This window comes from Thalassophryne amazonica, chromosome 18 (genome assembly GCF_902500255.1).
Source record: "Thalassophryne amazonica chromosome 18, fThaAma1.1, whole genome shotgun sequence".
NCBI classification, from domain to species: Eukaryota; Metazoa; Chordata; class Actinopteri; order Batrachoidiformes; family Batrachoididae; genus Thalassophryne; species Thalassophryne amazonica.
Genome location: NC_047120.1, coordinates 27,893,939 through 27,909,892, shown reverse-complemented (window position 1 = coordinate 27,909,892; position 15,954 = coordinate 27,893,939). Strand labels below are relative to the sequence as shown.

The 15,954-nt window shown below is 38.5% G+C and overlaps 2 protein-coding genes across 3 annotated transcripts in view; both read right to left on the bottom strand.

Annotated features, from left to right (window-relative positions):
- The window catches only part of bub3 (BUB3 mitotic checkpoint protein), a 28,287-nt gene extending 23,989 nt beyond the window's left edge, over nt 1-4,298 (bottom strand). Inside the window, exon 1 of one of the 2 annotated variants that reach the window (XM_034193841.1) lies at nt 4,132-4,298. The gene's annotated coding sequence lies outside the window, so the exon portion shown is untranslated. The remainder of the gene's footprint in view (nt 1-4,131) is intronic. The other variant, XM_034193840.1, reaches the window with a different exon arrangement.
- Nucleotides 4,299-9,559: 5,261 nt separating this feature from the next.
- LOC117531494 (homeobox protein HMX3-B) lies at nt 9,560-10,739 on the bottom strand. Its single transcript, XM_034194606.1, has 2 exons — nt 10,364-10,739; nt 9,560-10,208 (listed from the first exon to the last, which is right to left on the bottom strand). Exons 1-2 carry the CDS (start codon nt 10,641-10,643, stop codon nt 9,616-9,618), a joined length of 873 nt encoding a protein of 290 aa, XP_034050497.1. The 5' UTR covers nt 10,644-10,739; the 3' UTR covers nt 9,560-9,615.
- Nucleotides 10,740-15,954: the final 5,215 nt, after the last annotated feature.

Sequence of the window (15,954 nt, the reverse complement as noted above, 5' to 3'; positions counted from 1 at the left end):
TTTACTCATAGCTCACTGGGACAAATACTCAATTCTAAAAATTATCATTCTTTAATCAAAGTTTATACAAGTTTTGTGGAATCATTAGCAAGCTTATATATATATATATATATATATATATATATATATATATATATATATATATATATATATGTGTGTGTGTGTGTGTGTGTGTGTGTGTGTGTGTGTGTGTGTGTGTGTGTGTGTGTGTGTATTGGTACCATATCATGAACAAAAGTGTATGGATAACAAAAGTCATGATGGATAATACAGAAATAGTGGATTTTTTTTTTTTTTTTAATAGTTGCACTAAAAGAATAAAACACCACTTAACCAGCTAGAGGGGAGTTAGTTTTCCCTGCAATGACATTTATTACACACAGCTCTACGAGCTTCACCCTAATATAAGTAATAAAGCTCGTAGCAACAACGCGTAAAGTGCCAAAACTATGCACAAGTAGACCTTATAAATGTCTTAAAATAGTTCGTCCAACACAAAACTCAACATGTGGCTACACATGTTGAGTTAATAAGCTTGTATTATTATTATTATTATTATTATCATCATCTTTTCCTATATGCTGGAATAAGGGATAGAACTCTTCAAATTATTGTTCATTACTTCCCATTTCAATCATAATCACGGGTGAAATGTTCGTCCACAGCCTTTGATCTGGCGATTTGCGCAGTTTACAGCTGCACATGAAGTTATTTTTTTTTAACAAAATTATAAAGAAAAAAGTTGCGTGCGCCTCATTAAAGATCGTTCAGGAGCGGGAGGTCGGAGTAGTAATATGGCGGCCTGTTTGCTTCATAAATATTATTGGCCAATAAGCTATCCAGTGTTATACATAGATCAATGTGTTAGCACAATGGCTTCCGTGCACTTTACTATTTCAACACATACAACGATGATCTTTTTGAGCCACTTCAGTCTGCTTTCAGAAAACATCACTCCACAGAGACAGCGCTTACCAGAGTGGTGAAGGACTTTCTGTGTGCAATGGATTCGGACACCACAATGGTTTTAGTGCTCTTGGATCTTAGTGCTGAGTTTGATACTGTGGATCATCGTGTAATACTTGATAGGCTGGAAAATTACTTTGGGATGAATGGAATTGTTCTTGCTTGGCTGATGTCATACTTGTCCAGTCGTTCTTATTGTGTTGTGTATAACAACTACTTCTGGCCTTGGTAAAATGAAATTTGGGGTTCCACAGGGGTCTGTGTTAGGTCCTTTGCTTTTCTCACTTTATATAGCGCCCCTTGGGCATATTCTGTGGCATTATGGGATTGCCTTTCATCGTTATGCTGATGATACTCAATTGTACAACCCCTGGCAAAAATTATAGAATCACCGGCCTTGGAGGATGTTCATTCAGTTCTTTAATTTTGTATAAAAAAAAGCAGATCACAGACATGACACAAAACTAAAGTCATTTCAAATGGCAACTTTCTGGCTTTAAGAAACACTATAAGAAATCAGGAAAAAAAAATTGTGGCAGTCAGTAACGGTTACTTTTTTAGACCAAGCAGAGGGGAAAAAATATGGAATCACTCAATTCTCAGGAAAAAATTATGGAATCATGAAAAACAAAAGAACGCTCCAACACATCACTAGTATTTTGTTGCACCACCTCTGACTTTTATAACAGCTTGCAGTCTCTGAGGCATGGACTTAATGAGTGACAAACAGTACTCTTCAATCTGGCTCCAACTTTCTCTGATTGCTGTTGCCAGATCAGCTTTGCAGGTTGGAGCCTTGTCATGGACCATTTTCTTCAACTTCCACCAAAGATTTTCAATTGGATTAAGATCCGGAATATTTGCAGGCCATGACATTGACCCTATGTGTCTTTTTGCAAGGAATGTTTTCACAGTTTTTGCTCTATGGCAAGATGCATTATCATCTTGAAAAATGATTTCATCATCCCCAAACATCCTTTCAATTGATGGGATAAGAAAAGTGTCCAAAATATTAACGTAAACTTGTGCATTTATTGATGATGTAATGACAGCCATCTCCCCAGTGCCTTTACCTGACATGCAGCCCCATATCATCAATGACTGTGGAAATTTACATGTTCTCTTCAGGCAATCATCCAGTCATCCACAGTCCACAATTGCTTTTTCCTTAGCCCATTGTAACCTTGTTTTTTTCTGTTTAGGTGTTAATGATGGCTTTCGTTTAGCTTTTCTGTATGTAAATCCCATTTCCTTTAGGCGGTTTCTTACAGTTCGGTTACAGACGTTGACTCCAGTTTCCTCCCATTCGTTCCTCATTTGTTTTGTTGTGCATTTTCAATTTTTGAGACATATTGCTTTAAGTTTTCTGTCTTGACGCTTTGATGTCTTCCTTGGTCTACCAGTATGTTTGCCTTTAACAACCTTCCCATGTTTGTATTTGGTCCAGAGTTTAGACACAGCTGACTGTGAACAACCAACATCTTTTGCAACATTGCGTGATGATTTACCCTCTTTTAAGAGTTTGACAATCCTCTCCTTTGTTTCAATTGACATCTCTCGTGTTGGAGCCATGCTTCATGTCAGTCCACTTGGTGCAACAGCTCTCCAAGGTGTGATCACTCCTTTTTAGATGCAGACTAACGAGCAGGTCTGATTTGATGCAGGTGTTAGTTTTGGGGATGAAAATTTACAGGGTGATTCCATAATTTATTCCTCAGAATTGAGTGATTCCATATTTTTTTCCCTCTGCTTGGTCTACAAAAGTAACCATTACTGACTGCCACAATTATTTTTCCTGATTTCTTATACTGTTTCTTAAAGCCAGAAAGTTGCCATTTGAAATGACTTTAGTTTTGTGTCATGTCTGTGATCTGCTTTTTTTCTACAAAATTAAACAACTGAATGAACATCCTCCGAGGCCGGTGATTCCATAATTATTGCCAGGGGTTGTAAATGCTGGTAACTGCTGGTAATCTTGCCCATATAAAAGCCATGGAAGATTGCCTTATATCTGTGAGAAGTTGGGTGTCTAGTAATTTCCTACTCTTGAATTCTGATAAGACTGAAATGATTGTTCTTGGTTCAGCTAGACATCGGCATCATTTTGACCACTTGGCGCTTAATTTTGGTTCGTGTGTTGTGCATCATACAGACAAAGTGAGGAATCTTGGAGTACTTTTCGATCCTGCATTGTCTTTTGGCCCCCATATTAGAGACATTACGAGGACTGCCTTCTTTCATCTGCGAAATGTGGCGAGGATTCGTCCCATCCTGTCTATGGCTGACGCTGACACTTTGATACATGCGTTTCCAGACTGAATTATTGGAATGCTTTATTTTCTGGCCTGCCGCAGTCTAGCATTCGAGGACTTCAGTTGGTACAGAATGCTGCTGCAAGACTTTGACACAAAGTAGAAGGTTTGACCACATACTCCCATTCTGGCATCCCTTCAATGGCTACCGGTTTCTGCCAGATCAGATTTTAAAGTTTTATTGTTGGTTTATAAAATTGTTCATGGACTGGCACCTTCCTACCTGGCGGACTTGGTTAAGCCCTACATACCCGCGACGCCCTTGCATTCGCAGGACGCAGGGCTTCTGTGTGTTCCGAGGATGAACAAGAAGTCTGTGGAGTATAGAGCCTTCTCTTACCGTGGTCCGGCTCTTTGGAACGATCTACCTGCTGTTATTCGGCAGTCTGACACGGTGGAGACTTTTAAATTAAGACTGAAGACCCACTTTTTTAGACTGTCTTATTAATTTAATGTTTGTGTTTGCTTTGTAATTTCTTTTTATTCTACTGTGTTTTATCTTTTCATTGTGCTTTTCTTGCTTTTAATTTTGATTTTAGCTTCATTTGTGTTGTGAATTGTGTGAAGCGCCTTGGGGCGACTTTGTCGTGAGATGGCGCTATATAAATTAATAAATTGAAATTGAACGTAATTACACCACGCTTACGATTAAATTTGATAACAGCTTTAAAAAAAATAGTTCTCTCCGGTTTAAGTTTCACTACAAAATAACACAACGTTATTACCGTGTTCAGCAGCACCAATAGTTCGGTTGCATCCAGCAATTACACGGAGCCCACGATGATTCCCACCAGTGCTTGCTAATGCTAACGTTAGCTTATAGCCCATGCGGTATATGTTGCACGCTACTTACCACTTCGGCTTGATGTCTCTTAGGCCCAAAAGTGTTTTTCAGTCCACCTAGGTGTATTATTACTATTTGGTTTGAGTTGAAATATCTAAAAACCGACAGATACTAATAAGTAAGATCGCTATGTGCTGTATGTATGCCGTGTCGTCGACGCCCCTGAAAAACTTGATTGGCTGAGGTAAATGTTCAAACTCCCGCTTTCGTTGTGATTGGTTGAAATTGACACAGGCCCTTTCGACTTCCGTTGTGTGAAAACACATCACGTGATACGGGTTCGTCGTCCTTTTCCTTTTCTTTCTTTTCTCTCTCTCTCTCTCTCTGTCTCTCTTTCTCAAAAGCAGGGTACTGGCAAAGATTGAATTTTATTTGGATCCATTCATAGAATTCGAACTTTCACATTTTTTAGCCTCTTATATTTTCTTGCTTTAACAATGCCAGCATTTGTTTGAAATATGTTTTAATTTTTTTTAATTTTCATTTTATGTGGCAAGTCACTGTCAGGTTTCAGGCATCCTTTTTAAATTATAAAAGTTTAGTGTCTGTATTTATAGATCACGAGTGTAAATTTTCAAATTTTGCTGTTTTCCCATTATATGTTTATTAGCAGGGTTGGGTAGCCAAGTGTACATATAATAGACCAGATTACATTGTAAAAATGTGCAATCAGATTATAGTTACATTATTAAGGATTACTTGAGTACATTTTGATGATTAAAGTGTGGTCATTTTAAAAGTGCCTTAAAAAGTGCCTTTAAAGTACCTTTAAAATGATTCAGTTGTATTAACTCAACTCATCAATTGTATTAACTCATCAACCAACAGTCCGGCTTGTTTTTTGTTTTTGTTTTTTAAGACTCTGCGCCACTTAATACAAAAAAACAGCTTTTGATTCTTGACAATGTCGCCATATATATATATATATATATATATATATATATGTGTGTGTGTGTGTGTGTGTGTGTGTGTGTGTGTGTGTGTGTGTGTGTGTGTGTGTGTGTGTGTGTGTTTTGTTTGTTTGTTTGTTGTTGTTGTTTTCATTTAAAAAAAAATGTGCGCAAGAAGGTAAATGTTGAGTGCAGTATGGGTAATTTGTTATGAGATGAAAAGACAATTTTCAGATCATTGAAAGAGATATGTTTTGGGATGCTTTGTTTTAATTTATAATTTAACTTATAAATTATGCAACCCAGAAAAGTTATATTTGTGGTTATGTCAAATTTTTTTGTATTATGTACATCATTCTCAGTAACTGGATTTGAAGTAATCTAAAAGCATTCAGATCACAATACTTTTTTTATAATCCGGTTTTATAACTTGGACATGTAATTTGTATTTAATAACTGATTAAATTTCAAAGAAATCTGACCCAACTCTCTTAGTTAGCTAGCTAGTTAGTTCAATACATAATTTTAATTTATATTTTAGGTTATTTTATTTTAATTTTCCATCTGTCTTATTTAGTGTCTTTTTTATCTTATCTGCACATGTTAAAAATGCAGGATTTTTGTTTTAAAAAACAAAATAAAAAAAACAAAATTCAAAAATACATTATGCTAATTGTTATGTGTTAATAACCTTGTATTAACAGAGTAACACTCAAATTATTTTAAATTCACCCTGAAATCTGACTGACTTCATCCCCTAAATTCTGAACCAACATATATATATATATATATATATATATATATATATATATATATATATATATATATATAAACTTTTTCTCATCTCAACATCAGCATCTTCATAGTAAAATCACTAAAACTGTCAGTGTTAGTTTTATGCTGGTGATTTTACTGTGTTGGAGAAATGAAGTTATTCTTCAGTTAATCACTCAACCTAAAATGATATTTTGACAATTACTAATTTTATATTATTTGATAAAGGATTTAGTTCTTTTTCCTTTCATCTTCACTCAATGGGGTTGATGTGTTTTTCTGGTTCAATGAAGGCAACATGCTCTTCCTGACACCAGGTCTTCCAGATTTTCTTCATACTTCAGCCCATGCAGAAACCGTTCCATGCCTTGCTCAGAAGCAGCCACTGTCCAAACCAATAACCTTTATGAACAACCAACCAACACTTCATGAGCTGCTGTCACCCTGCACTGAAAAATAAATTGACCATCTTTATATTTTGAACTGTTGGGATTCCAGAACAAGTTAAATGAAGATGGCATTGGTCAGTGGGAAAATATTTTTTTCTTTATTAACTGTTTTACAAGCAGCGGCAGCCACCACACTGAGATGGACTAAGCCCATTTCAAGATATATGTAAATTCAGTTATACCTGCTCCTAAATTCCCAGTTATGCATGTGATGGTTATTTATTCCTGACAAGTCCAGCAAATGGCAGGAATGCATGTGATATATATATATACCTTTTTATTTTAGCGTTTATTGTTTTGGAGTTATTTGGAGAGGTCGGACTCATTCATTCATCGTATTTGACAAAGGGCATCCTGAGGGTTTTTTTTTTTTTAAGAAAGCTGAGGAGCAGACAAATTGAATAACTTATTTTTTTAATCAACTCTTATTTCAACAATGAAAAAATAATTGTTCATTGCAGTCTGATGTGAATGGAATGGTGGTGATGATTATCAAACATTCAAATCCGTTTTGTCTTCATCGAGTTAGTTGTTTTTCCTTGTTTTTCTGGTCAGTTACTGTTATTCTGTCTTCCAAGGAGGAAGACAGAATGGTTTCATCTCAGTCGTTTCTTGTTACCAAGACTGCCCAAAATCGAATCCATTTTAATGTAACTCGGAGGGGTGTGAGCCATTAAATTCTGGATCCATGAAATTATTTTTCACTTATTGGACAATTATCAGATGTTTTGATGTTCTTCAAAAATTAATGCACAGATCTTCATGAGAAAACTCATTCAGACCCATTACTGTTTATTGATAAGTGTCATTTGGTCCTAAACTGTACATTGAAAAAAATGCTACTTTGGATCAACTTAAAAAATTGATGTAATTTGTTACAGCTAATTTTTTTAGTTTCTCACAATGTATATTTATGATTTTGTAAAGTGATTCCAGCAGATTTAAACTGGAAACCACAATTTTCCATTAGACCAATGTAAATAAGTGCTTTGAATGAAGTGCACTGTGTTTCACTTTTTTCAGTGTAACAATCCTGTTCTGATGGACAAATATTTTCAGACCGGGATGAGCCACCAGAGTAGACTTTGTGTTGCAATTTGGTTTGGAGCTGCATCTGGTCTGGTTCCTCAGTATCATCAGAGGGAGTTTTTTCTTACCACTCTCACCTGTGTGCTTGCTCAGGGGGGTTGGTAAGGTTAGACCTTACTCGTGTGAAGTGCCTTGAGGCAGCTTTGTTATGATTTGGCACTATATAAATGAAATGAATTGAGCTAGAGGACGGTGGCTGAGGAACACACTCAACTGAGCGCTCTTCTAATTCTGTATTTGTCTTTGTCTTTCCACTTTTTGCCAGGCAAAGATGATCAGGGTTATGTCAAAGGGCACCTCAAACCGTGTCACAACAGATGCATAGATAGATAGATAGAGATACCAAACAAAACCCACATGATTGTAACAATGAAAAGCAATATTAAGTTGGGATGCACAAATTTGATATTTTCAATTGTATAGGTCATATTTGGGCCAACATTAGTGGATTTTCATTCATTTTCTGAACCTGATTAGTCCTGTTGAGGATCGGGGCTATCCCTGTGGCCGTGTTCATTGGGTGCGACGTGGTGTATGCCCCGGTCAAGTGGCCAGTCTGTCGCAGGGCCGACACATATAGACAGCTCATTCACACTCCAACCCAGGTCAATTTAACATTTCTACGTTTCAACATTTAACATGCATTTCATTCACCTATCCTGCAGGTCTTTGGAGGTAGGAGGAAGCCGGAGCACCTGGAGAGAACCCACGCAAACACAGGGAGAACATGCAAACTCCACAAAGAAAGACCACAGCAAACCACGAATAAACCACAAATTCACCATGCTGCCCGATATCAGAAATGTAAAAAATAAATAAAAACAATTCTGATCTTCAGATGGTAAATGGAATACATTTATATAGCGCTTTTCCAACTGAATTAGAAGCTCAAAGCTCTTTACAATGATGCCTCACATTCACCCATACATTGATGTCAGGGTATTGCCATGCAGGATGCTTACTACACTGGGGAGAACTCAGGGATTAAGGACCTTGCTCAAGGGCCCTTAGTGATTGTCTGGATGGGGTTTGAACACTTAAGACCAACACTTTACCTCTGGACCTAAATGTATTTATTAGGGGGAAAATTGTTTTGAAAAAAAGGGGGGGCGGAGTATCAGATTGGTATCGGTAAATTAGCAGATCCTAAAGATTCTAAAGATTTTATCCTAATACTAAATAGTATAAAATATAATAGTACTTTATATGGACATTTTGCACTTAATTTTGAAATTTCCAACAGACAGGAAAAAAAAGTGATATTGTAACAAATGGATTGAAGTCATTATTCATGTTGCACCTGTTTTCCTTTTTGTCAAAACATCAGCTGTGAATATGTCTTTGGAATATATATTATTTTCCACATTAAAAGCCTCTGAATCATCCATTTCTTATTTATGAAAACTGCTGATGTAACAAATAATTCCACCGCAGTGTAATGCTTTGTAAGACTTTTTTAAATCGTCTGTAAAATTAATAATAAAATCCAAGATCGCTGTGGAGCTTTGTTTTTTTATAATTAATGTTCGAAATGAACTCATGTCAGCACATTTTTTTCAACGTCCGGTAATCACTCAAAGGTTTACAATAACAAAAAATGTAATATTTTAATTGACAGAACCTTATACTCTATTAAAAATAGAGATCACGTAACTCTCATAAATATTTAAAAACAAAGATATTTAACCGTGAAATCTTTCCTAAGTGCATAAGACTATATAATACAGATTTTTTTTTCTTAAAATAATAAAGGAAAAACGTACACAAACAGGGTCTATTTGGCTCTTTCATGGCTTCAATAATTACTGACAAAATGTTACGTCATAAAAACAATTCGTTTTTTTTTTACCTGCAGGTTTCCTGGGATTTTGTTTTTGTATATATATATATATATATATATATATATATATATATATATATATATATATATATATATATATATATATATATGCACGATTGTCCTCACCTTTACAAAAAGTCCCCCCCCCCCCAGTGGGCGCCGAGAGACAAGAAAAGCGAAGCAAACAATATTGCACAATATTGCAAAAATATCAAAATATTAAATTCCACAGTTTTAACAACAAACACTGACATCGATTCTGTAAAATACATATGGACACTCAGCCCCGTGGAAAACAGTTTTCCCCCTCCAAAATGAACACAATAAAAATAAAATAACTATAATTCTACCACTAATAATAACCCCCTAGAGCTCTGCAGTGAAGCATAATAATATTTTTTTACAAAATCTACAAAAAAATGTTGAATTTAAAAATGACGCGCACACGGTGTTAAACGGGCCTGAGCAGCGGGACCGAGTGTGAATAGTACATGTGGTGCTGAAAGGCCAGCAGGTTCTGGCTGCCCGGTGAGTTCCCCGCGGACCCCGCGCTCGTTTCCGTGGCCCCGTTCTCGTGGTAAAGTATCGGAACCCGCACAATCCTCTGCGCCGCCGCGTGGTTCAGGTTGGCCGCCTCCAACTCCGCGGCCAGCTGCCGTTTCCACTTATTCCTGCGGTTCTGGAACCAGATTTTGACCTGCGTCTCGGTCAGGTGCAGGGACGCGGCCAAGCCCGCCCTCTCCGAGCTGCTCAGGTAGCGCTTGATATCGAAGGTGGACTCCAGCTGGAAGACCTGGCTCCTGGAGAACACCGTGCGCGTTTTCTTCTTGCGGCACGGCTTCTTCTCGGAGTCCAGCTCGTCCGCTTTTCTGCTCCAGTCGTCGTCCTGATCCGTTTCTTTCTTCGCCTCTTCTAGGTCACTTTCATCCAGCGCGATGTCTTCATCGGCGCTTTCCTCTTTGGCATCCTGATCACTTTTTTGGAGATCCGGGGAGCGCCTGTCCGGTACCGGCGATACCTCCCTCAGCTCGCTTTTTGCAGATCCTACAGAAAAAAAGGTACAGCATGAAAACCTATTAAAAATAATTTTCTGTAGAGTTTGAGGACATACCTTATTATATAAATCATGTTTTAAATTTGTTGTAAATATTTCCAGATCCAAACAGATCTTATCCATTACGCACGGGAATTGTATTTACCTGCAGTTCTCAGATGGGCTCCAAACGTGTACGGGTACCACCAAGTGGATGCTCTCTCCAAATACTGCGCCGACAGTCCGATTCGCTGTGTGGGAAACTCAAACCGAGGGAACGAGAAGTCACCGAGCCGAGAGAAGAAGCTTCCTTCAAACACTCCTTTGGACGAGGCGAGGAAGCTTCTCGGCCTCGCAGGTTTGTCGTCGATATTCAACAGGTTCTTGATGGAGAACGGCGACTCTTTGACGGTTTGGCGAGTCTCATGTGGAACAGAGTCTGCCATCACCGACGTGGATCACCATGAAGGAATAAAAAAGAAAGAAAGAAAAAACACCCGCAAATTCCAGAGTCACCGGACGTGAGAGCGCGTGCAGAGATCAATCCGGATCTGAGAAAATCCTCCAAAATTAAACTCTCGCTCTGCTGTTAGACAGTTACGACAGCAAGCGTGGTTTGAGATGAAACCGTGAGGGGACGTGACGACGACAGACTCCTAAAGAAGAGGCCGCGCACTGACGCAGGCTCGATCGCGCGGGCACCCACTTATTATCCAATTAGATTGAAGAAGACAAATTCTTAAGGCCTCCAAGGGGACGCACGCGCGCGCGCTCCGCTCTCACCTGCGCCTAAAATGACGAAATGGTCCGGTATCGGTTATCACATCTGAAAAAGAACAGGTGTGCTTTGGCACGACGATTACGCACATATTTTACGCACGTGTTGGCAAGCTTTGAAAACATAACGGCGGCTTTGTGGCTTTGACAAAGTTACAGGAGGAAAATGGAGAGGAACAACATTAAAAGTGTGTAGAAGCAGCAATGTTTATTTCCCGCAGGACGAGCAACCTGTCATTCATGTTTGTATCAGTTCCAAATATGTCGAAGACTTTACGCACGTTTCACTTGGACTTCAGTGAGCTCACTGTGGTTGATCACAATGTAATTATCCAGGAAGTGTTACAGACATCAAACTGAACGTTTGACTCAAATTATGCAATCCTGGGACAACAGGAAAAGGCGCAACTACTGGGGTGGGTTTCGGGTTTCAACCCTCCTGAAATACTTAACACATAGCAAAGGCCAGGAAAAGAGGCATTTGGAAACTTTGAGATAAATTATCCAATTTGGTCACAAAGGGAAAACGGTGCAATGTTTCAAAACATTCAAACCACTAAATGAAACAGTCAAAAAAGAAAAGATTCAGTGTATCAAAACACTGAAAACAAAAAGAATACTGCTCGGAACACAATTCACTGTTTGAAAACATTAAACACTAAACGAAATAGAACCAAAAGACAATGTATCAAAATACACCAAAACCCAGGAAAGAACTGCTTTATTTGGAACATCATTCATTCACTGTTTGAAAACACTAAATGAAACAGTCACCTCATCAACAACTGAATGTATCAAAACAATGGAAACGCTAAAATAAGTAATTGCTTCATAATGTGATACACTATTTCAAATGGTTAAATTTAACATTGCTTCAGAAAAAAGTGCATCAAAACATAAGAAACACAAAACAATTGATTCAGGAATCAATAGTTTACATACACACACACACACACACACATTATATATATATATATATATATATATATATATATATAGTCCAGGTCTCCCTTGTAAAAGATCTCGATTTCAGTGGGATTAACCTGGTTAAATAAAGGTTCTATATCAAATCAATTCAATTTTATTTATATAGCGCCAAATCACAACAAACAGTTGCCCCAAGGCGCTTTATATTGTAAGGCAAGGCCATACAATAATTACGTAAAAACCCCAACGGTCAAAACGACCCCCTGTGAGCAAGCACTTGGCGACAGTGGGAATGAAAAACTCCCTTTTAACAGGAAGAAACCTCCAGCAGAACCAGGCTCAGGGAGGTTCTGAGCCTGGTCTGAGCCACACACACACACATACATATATATATATATATATATGTATGTATATATGTGTGTGTGTGTGTGTGTGTGTGTTATAATCTAGTCATTTTAGTTTTATTAAATTTTATTTAAATTGTATTAAAAAATTATTTTTTCAAATTATTTACACTTTTCTTTGTCACTCTTTCAACATTCTACAAATAATAAATACATTATTCTCCGAATTTCTTTTTGATCCCTCTTGAGATGTGTGGCAGTGCAATCACAAACTTCAATGTGCGTGTTGCAGCTGTAATCCAAAGAAGAGGAGTGTGGATTGAACATATCAATTACTGAACTGGTATATGTATATATATATATATATATATATATATATATATATATATATATATATATATATATATATATATATAATTAATTGTCATCGTATAAAGAGCTTCATATTGAGCTGTGGGGAGAAATGATTCTGACCTGTTGGTAGGCTCAGAAGGCCTCCTGTAAAGTGCAAGAACATGAACTGAATGTATTATTTGTCATTAAAACTAATCTTGAAGTATCTACTGAGAACTAATCGAATGAATTGAATTTGCTCAACCTACAAATATGTATGCATGTCCTTTCAGCTGGTGGAGCAGCTCTCCAGTAGAGCTTGTGAAAGCTACTTGAATCGTGCATAATGAAAAGCCTCGCAGAGATGCACACAGGCAGCCCAGCTTTCCATTTCACATCACTCTCATTAAACAGGAGCTTTTTACAAGTTAGAACAAGTCAGAGAGGATTAGAGGGGAAATGTAAGTAGTACAAACGCAGGCCCGTAATGTCTGCACAAACGGTTTATAGTTCTCCCCAAAAGGAATTTACAGCACCACAACTGTGAGTGTAACTGCAGATTAACAGCGCACATTTTAATAACATTTAAAGTTTGACAGAAATGGAGTATTGCGTTCATAATAATCTATTCATTAGTTCATAACTGGCAGCATAGTGGGTTAATGGTTAGCACAGTTGCCTCACAGTAAGAAGGTCATGAGATCGATTTCCACCTGTGGCCCTTCTGTGTGAAGTTTGCATGTTCTCCCCACGTTTGCGTGGGTTCCATCATCCGGGTGCTCCGGCTTCCTCCCACATCCAAAGACATGCAGGTTAGGTGGATTGGAAACTATAAATTGCCCATAGTGTGCATGCAGGTGTGAATGTGTTTGTTTGTCTATATGTGGCCCTGTGACAGACTGGTGTCCTATCCAGGGTGTACCCCACCTAACACCCCATCACTGCTAGGATAGGCTCCACTACAATGGCATCCCCATTGATACCTGGGAAGAAATCGCCGGCGATAGAAAGAAGTGGCATCTTGCAACACGCGAAAGAGTGACAAATTTCGAGAACCAGCATGAAAAAGAGACGAACAATGTCGTCAGGAGCAGAAAGAACGACAACGACTCCCGCGCCCACCTCCCCATACCCTCTGCATGTCCTGCTCAAGGCTACCTCTGTCTCTGGAGTCATCAGCGGGCGGCGCATCCAGGAAGATGAAGTAACTGGCGAAGTTCCCCTAACTTGGACTATAGCGGGTGCTGATGACGAAACATCTTAGATTCTTTTGGGGCATTAAGTCGAGATATATTTCATATACATATGTGATTTCAAATGGAGAAAAGCTTTACATATTGAACAAGTGTTACTGAAGCTGGTGTCAAACGTGACGGGTACAATAACTGTGGGACAAAAAGAATGTTTAATCAAAAAATTAGAGCAGTTGTGTTATAGTGTAAACACTGATATTATTGTATGTCAGAAATGGAATTTAATACATTCAACTGCAGCAAGAGGGATCACAGCTTATGCTGGAATAATGCTTTGTCAAAAAACTGCCTTAGCATTTTCATCTCATCTTCAACCGCTTATCCAGGATCGCGTCACAGGTTCAGTATTTTTATTGTGTAGAATTACTTACAAGATGATTATTTATCAAGGTATACAAGTTTTTTAAGAGGAATCTGTGAAAAATGATGAAATTCTGCTGAATATGTAACACAGGCCTTGGGATAGCGGACCCATGTACCGTATCAAATGCAGGGTTTGGTGAAAAGATAGTGGCGCTAGAAACATGAGTCCATCCTCTGCAGGTTGGAACCACAATAAGTCACAAACAATCCATGATATCATTTTGTAACTCAACAAATTAAAAGGGCATATAATGAGGCTCAACTAATTAGACTTTGACAAACTGTGATCAACCAGATCAAGCCAAAAAGCAAATTTATTTTGGTTATGTAAAATACCATAGACCTATTTGCTCAGTAAGTAGTGTTCACCCTTTTTTCCTTGGAGCACCCCTATATATACAGTGAGGAAAATAAGTATTTGAACACCCTGCGGTTTAGCAAGTTCTCCCACTTAGAAATCATGGAGGGGTCTGAAATTTTCATCTTAGGTGCATGTCCACTGTGAGAGACATAATCTAAAAAAAAAAAAAAAAAAAAAAAATCCAGAAATCACAATGTATGATTTTTTAATAATTTATTTGTATGTTACTGCTGCAAATAAGTATTTGAACACCTGTGAAAATCAATGTTAATATTTGGTACAGTAGCCTTTGTTTGCAATTACAGAGGTTAAACCTTTACTGTAGTTTTTCACCAGGTTTGCACACACTACAGCAGGGATTTTGGTCCACTCCTCCATACAGATCTTCTCTCGATCTTTCAGGTTCGGAGTTTCAGCTCCCTCCAAAGACTTTCGATTGAGTTCAGGTCTGGAGACTGGCCAGGCCACTCCAGGACCTTGAAATGCTTCTTACGGAGGCTCTCCTTAGTTGCCCTGGCTGTGTGTTTGGGGTCATTGTCATGCTGGAAGACCCAGCCATGACCCATCTTCAATGCTCTTACTGAGGGAAGGAGGTTTTTTGCCAAAATCTCGCAATACATGACCCCATCCATCCTCCCTTCAATACGGTGCAGTCGTCCTGTCCCCTTTGCAGAAGAGCACCCCCAGAGTATGATGTTTCCACCCCCATGCTTCACGGTTGGGATGCTTTTCTTGGGTTTGTTCTCATCCTCTAAACATGGTAAATGGAGTTGATTCCAAAAAGCTCTATTTTGGTCTCATCTGACCACATGACCATCTCCCATGCCTCCTCTGGATTATCCAGATGGTCACTGGTGAACTTCAAACAGGCCTGGACATGTGCTGGCTTGAGCAGGGGGACCTTGCTGCCCTGCAGGATTTTAAACCATGACAGCATCATGTGTTACTAATGTAATCATTATGACTGTGGTCCCAGCTCTCTTCAGGTCATTGACCAGGTCCTCCTGCGTAGTTCTGAGCTTTCTCAGAATCATCCTTACCCCACAAAGTGAGATCTTGCATGGAATCCCAGACTGAGGGAGATTGACAGTCATCTTGTGTTTCTTCCACTTTCTAATAAATAATCATAACAGTTGTTGTCTTCTACCAAGCTGCTTGCCTGTTGTCCTGTAGTCCATCCCAGCCTGGTGCAGGTCTACAGTTTTGTCCCTGGTGTCCTTAGACAGCTCTTTGGTCTTGGCTATGGTGGACAGGCTGGAGTGTGATTGAGTGTGTGAACAGGTGTCTTTTATACAGGCAACAAGTTCACACAGGTGCAATTAATACAGGTAAAGAGTGCAGAATAAGAGGGCCTCTTAAATAAAATTTAACAGGTCTGTGAGAACCAGAATTCTTGCTG

Bases quoted from the DNA above. Each gene is read 5' to 3' on its own strand.
- LOC117531494 (XM_034194606.1), bottom strand. From the start codon at position 10,643: ATGGCAGACTCTGTTCCACATGAGACTCGCCAAACCGTCAAAGAGTCG. The intron at 10,209-10,363 runs GTAAATACAATT...TTTTTTCTGTAG, and splicing joins AGCCCATCTGAGAACTGCAG to GATCTGCAAAAAGCGAGCTG.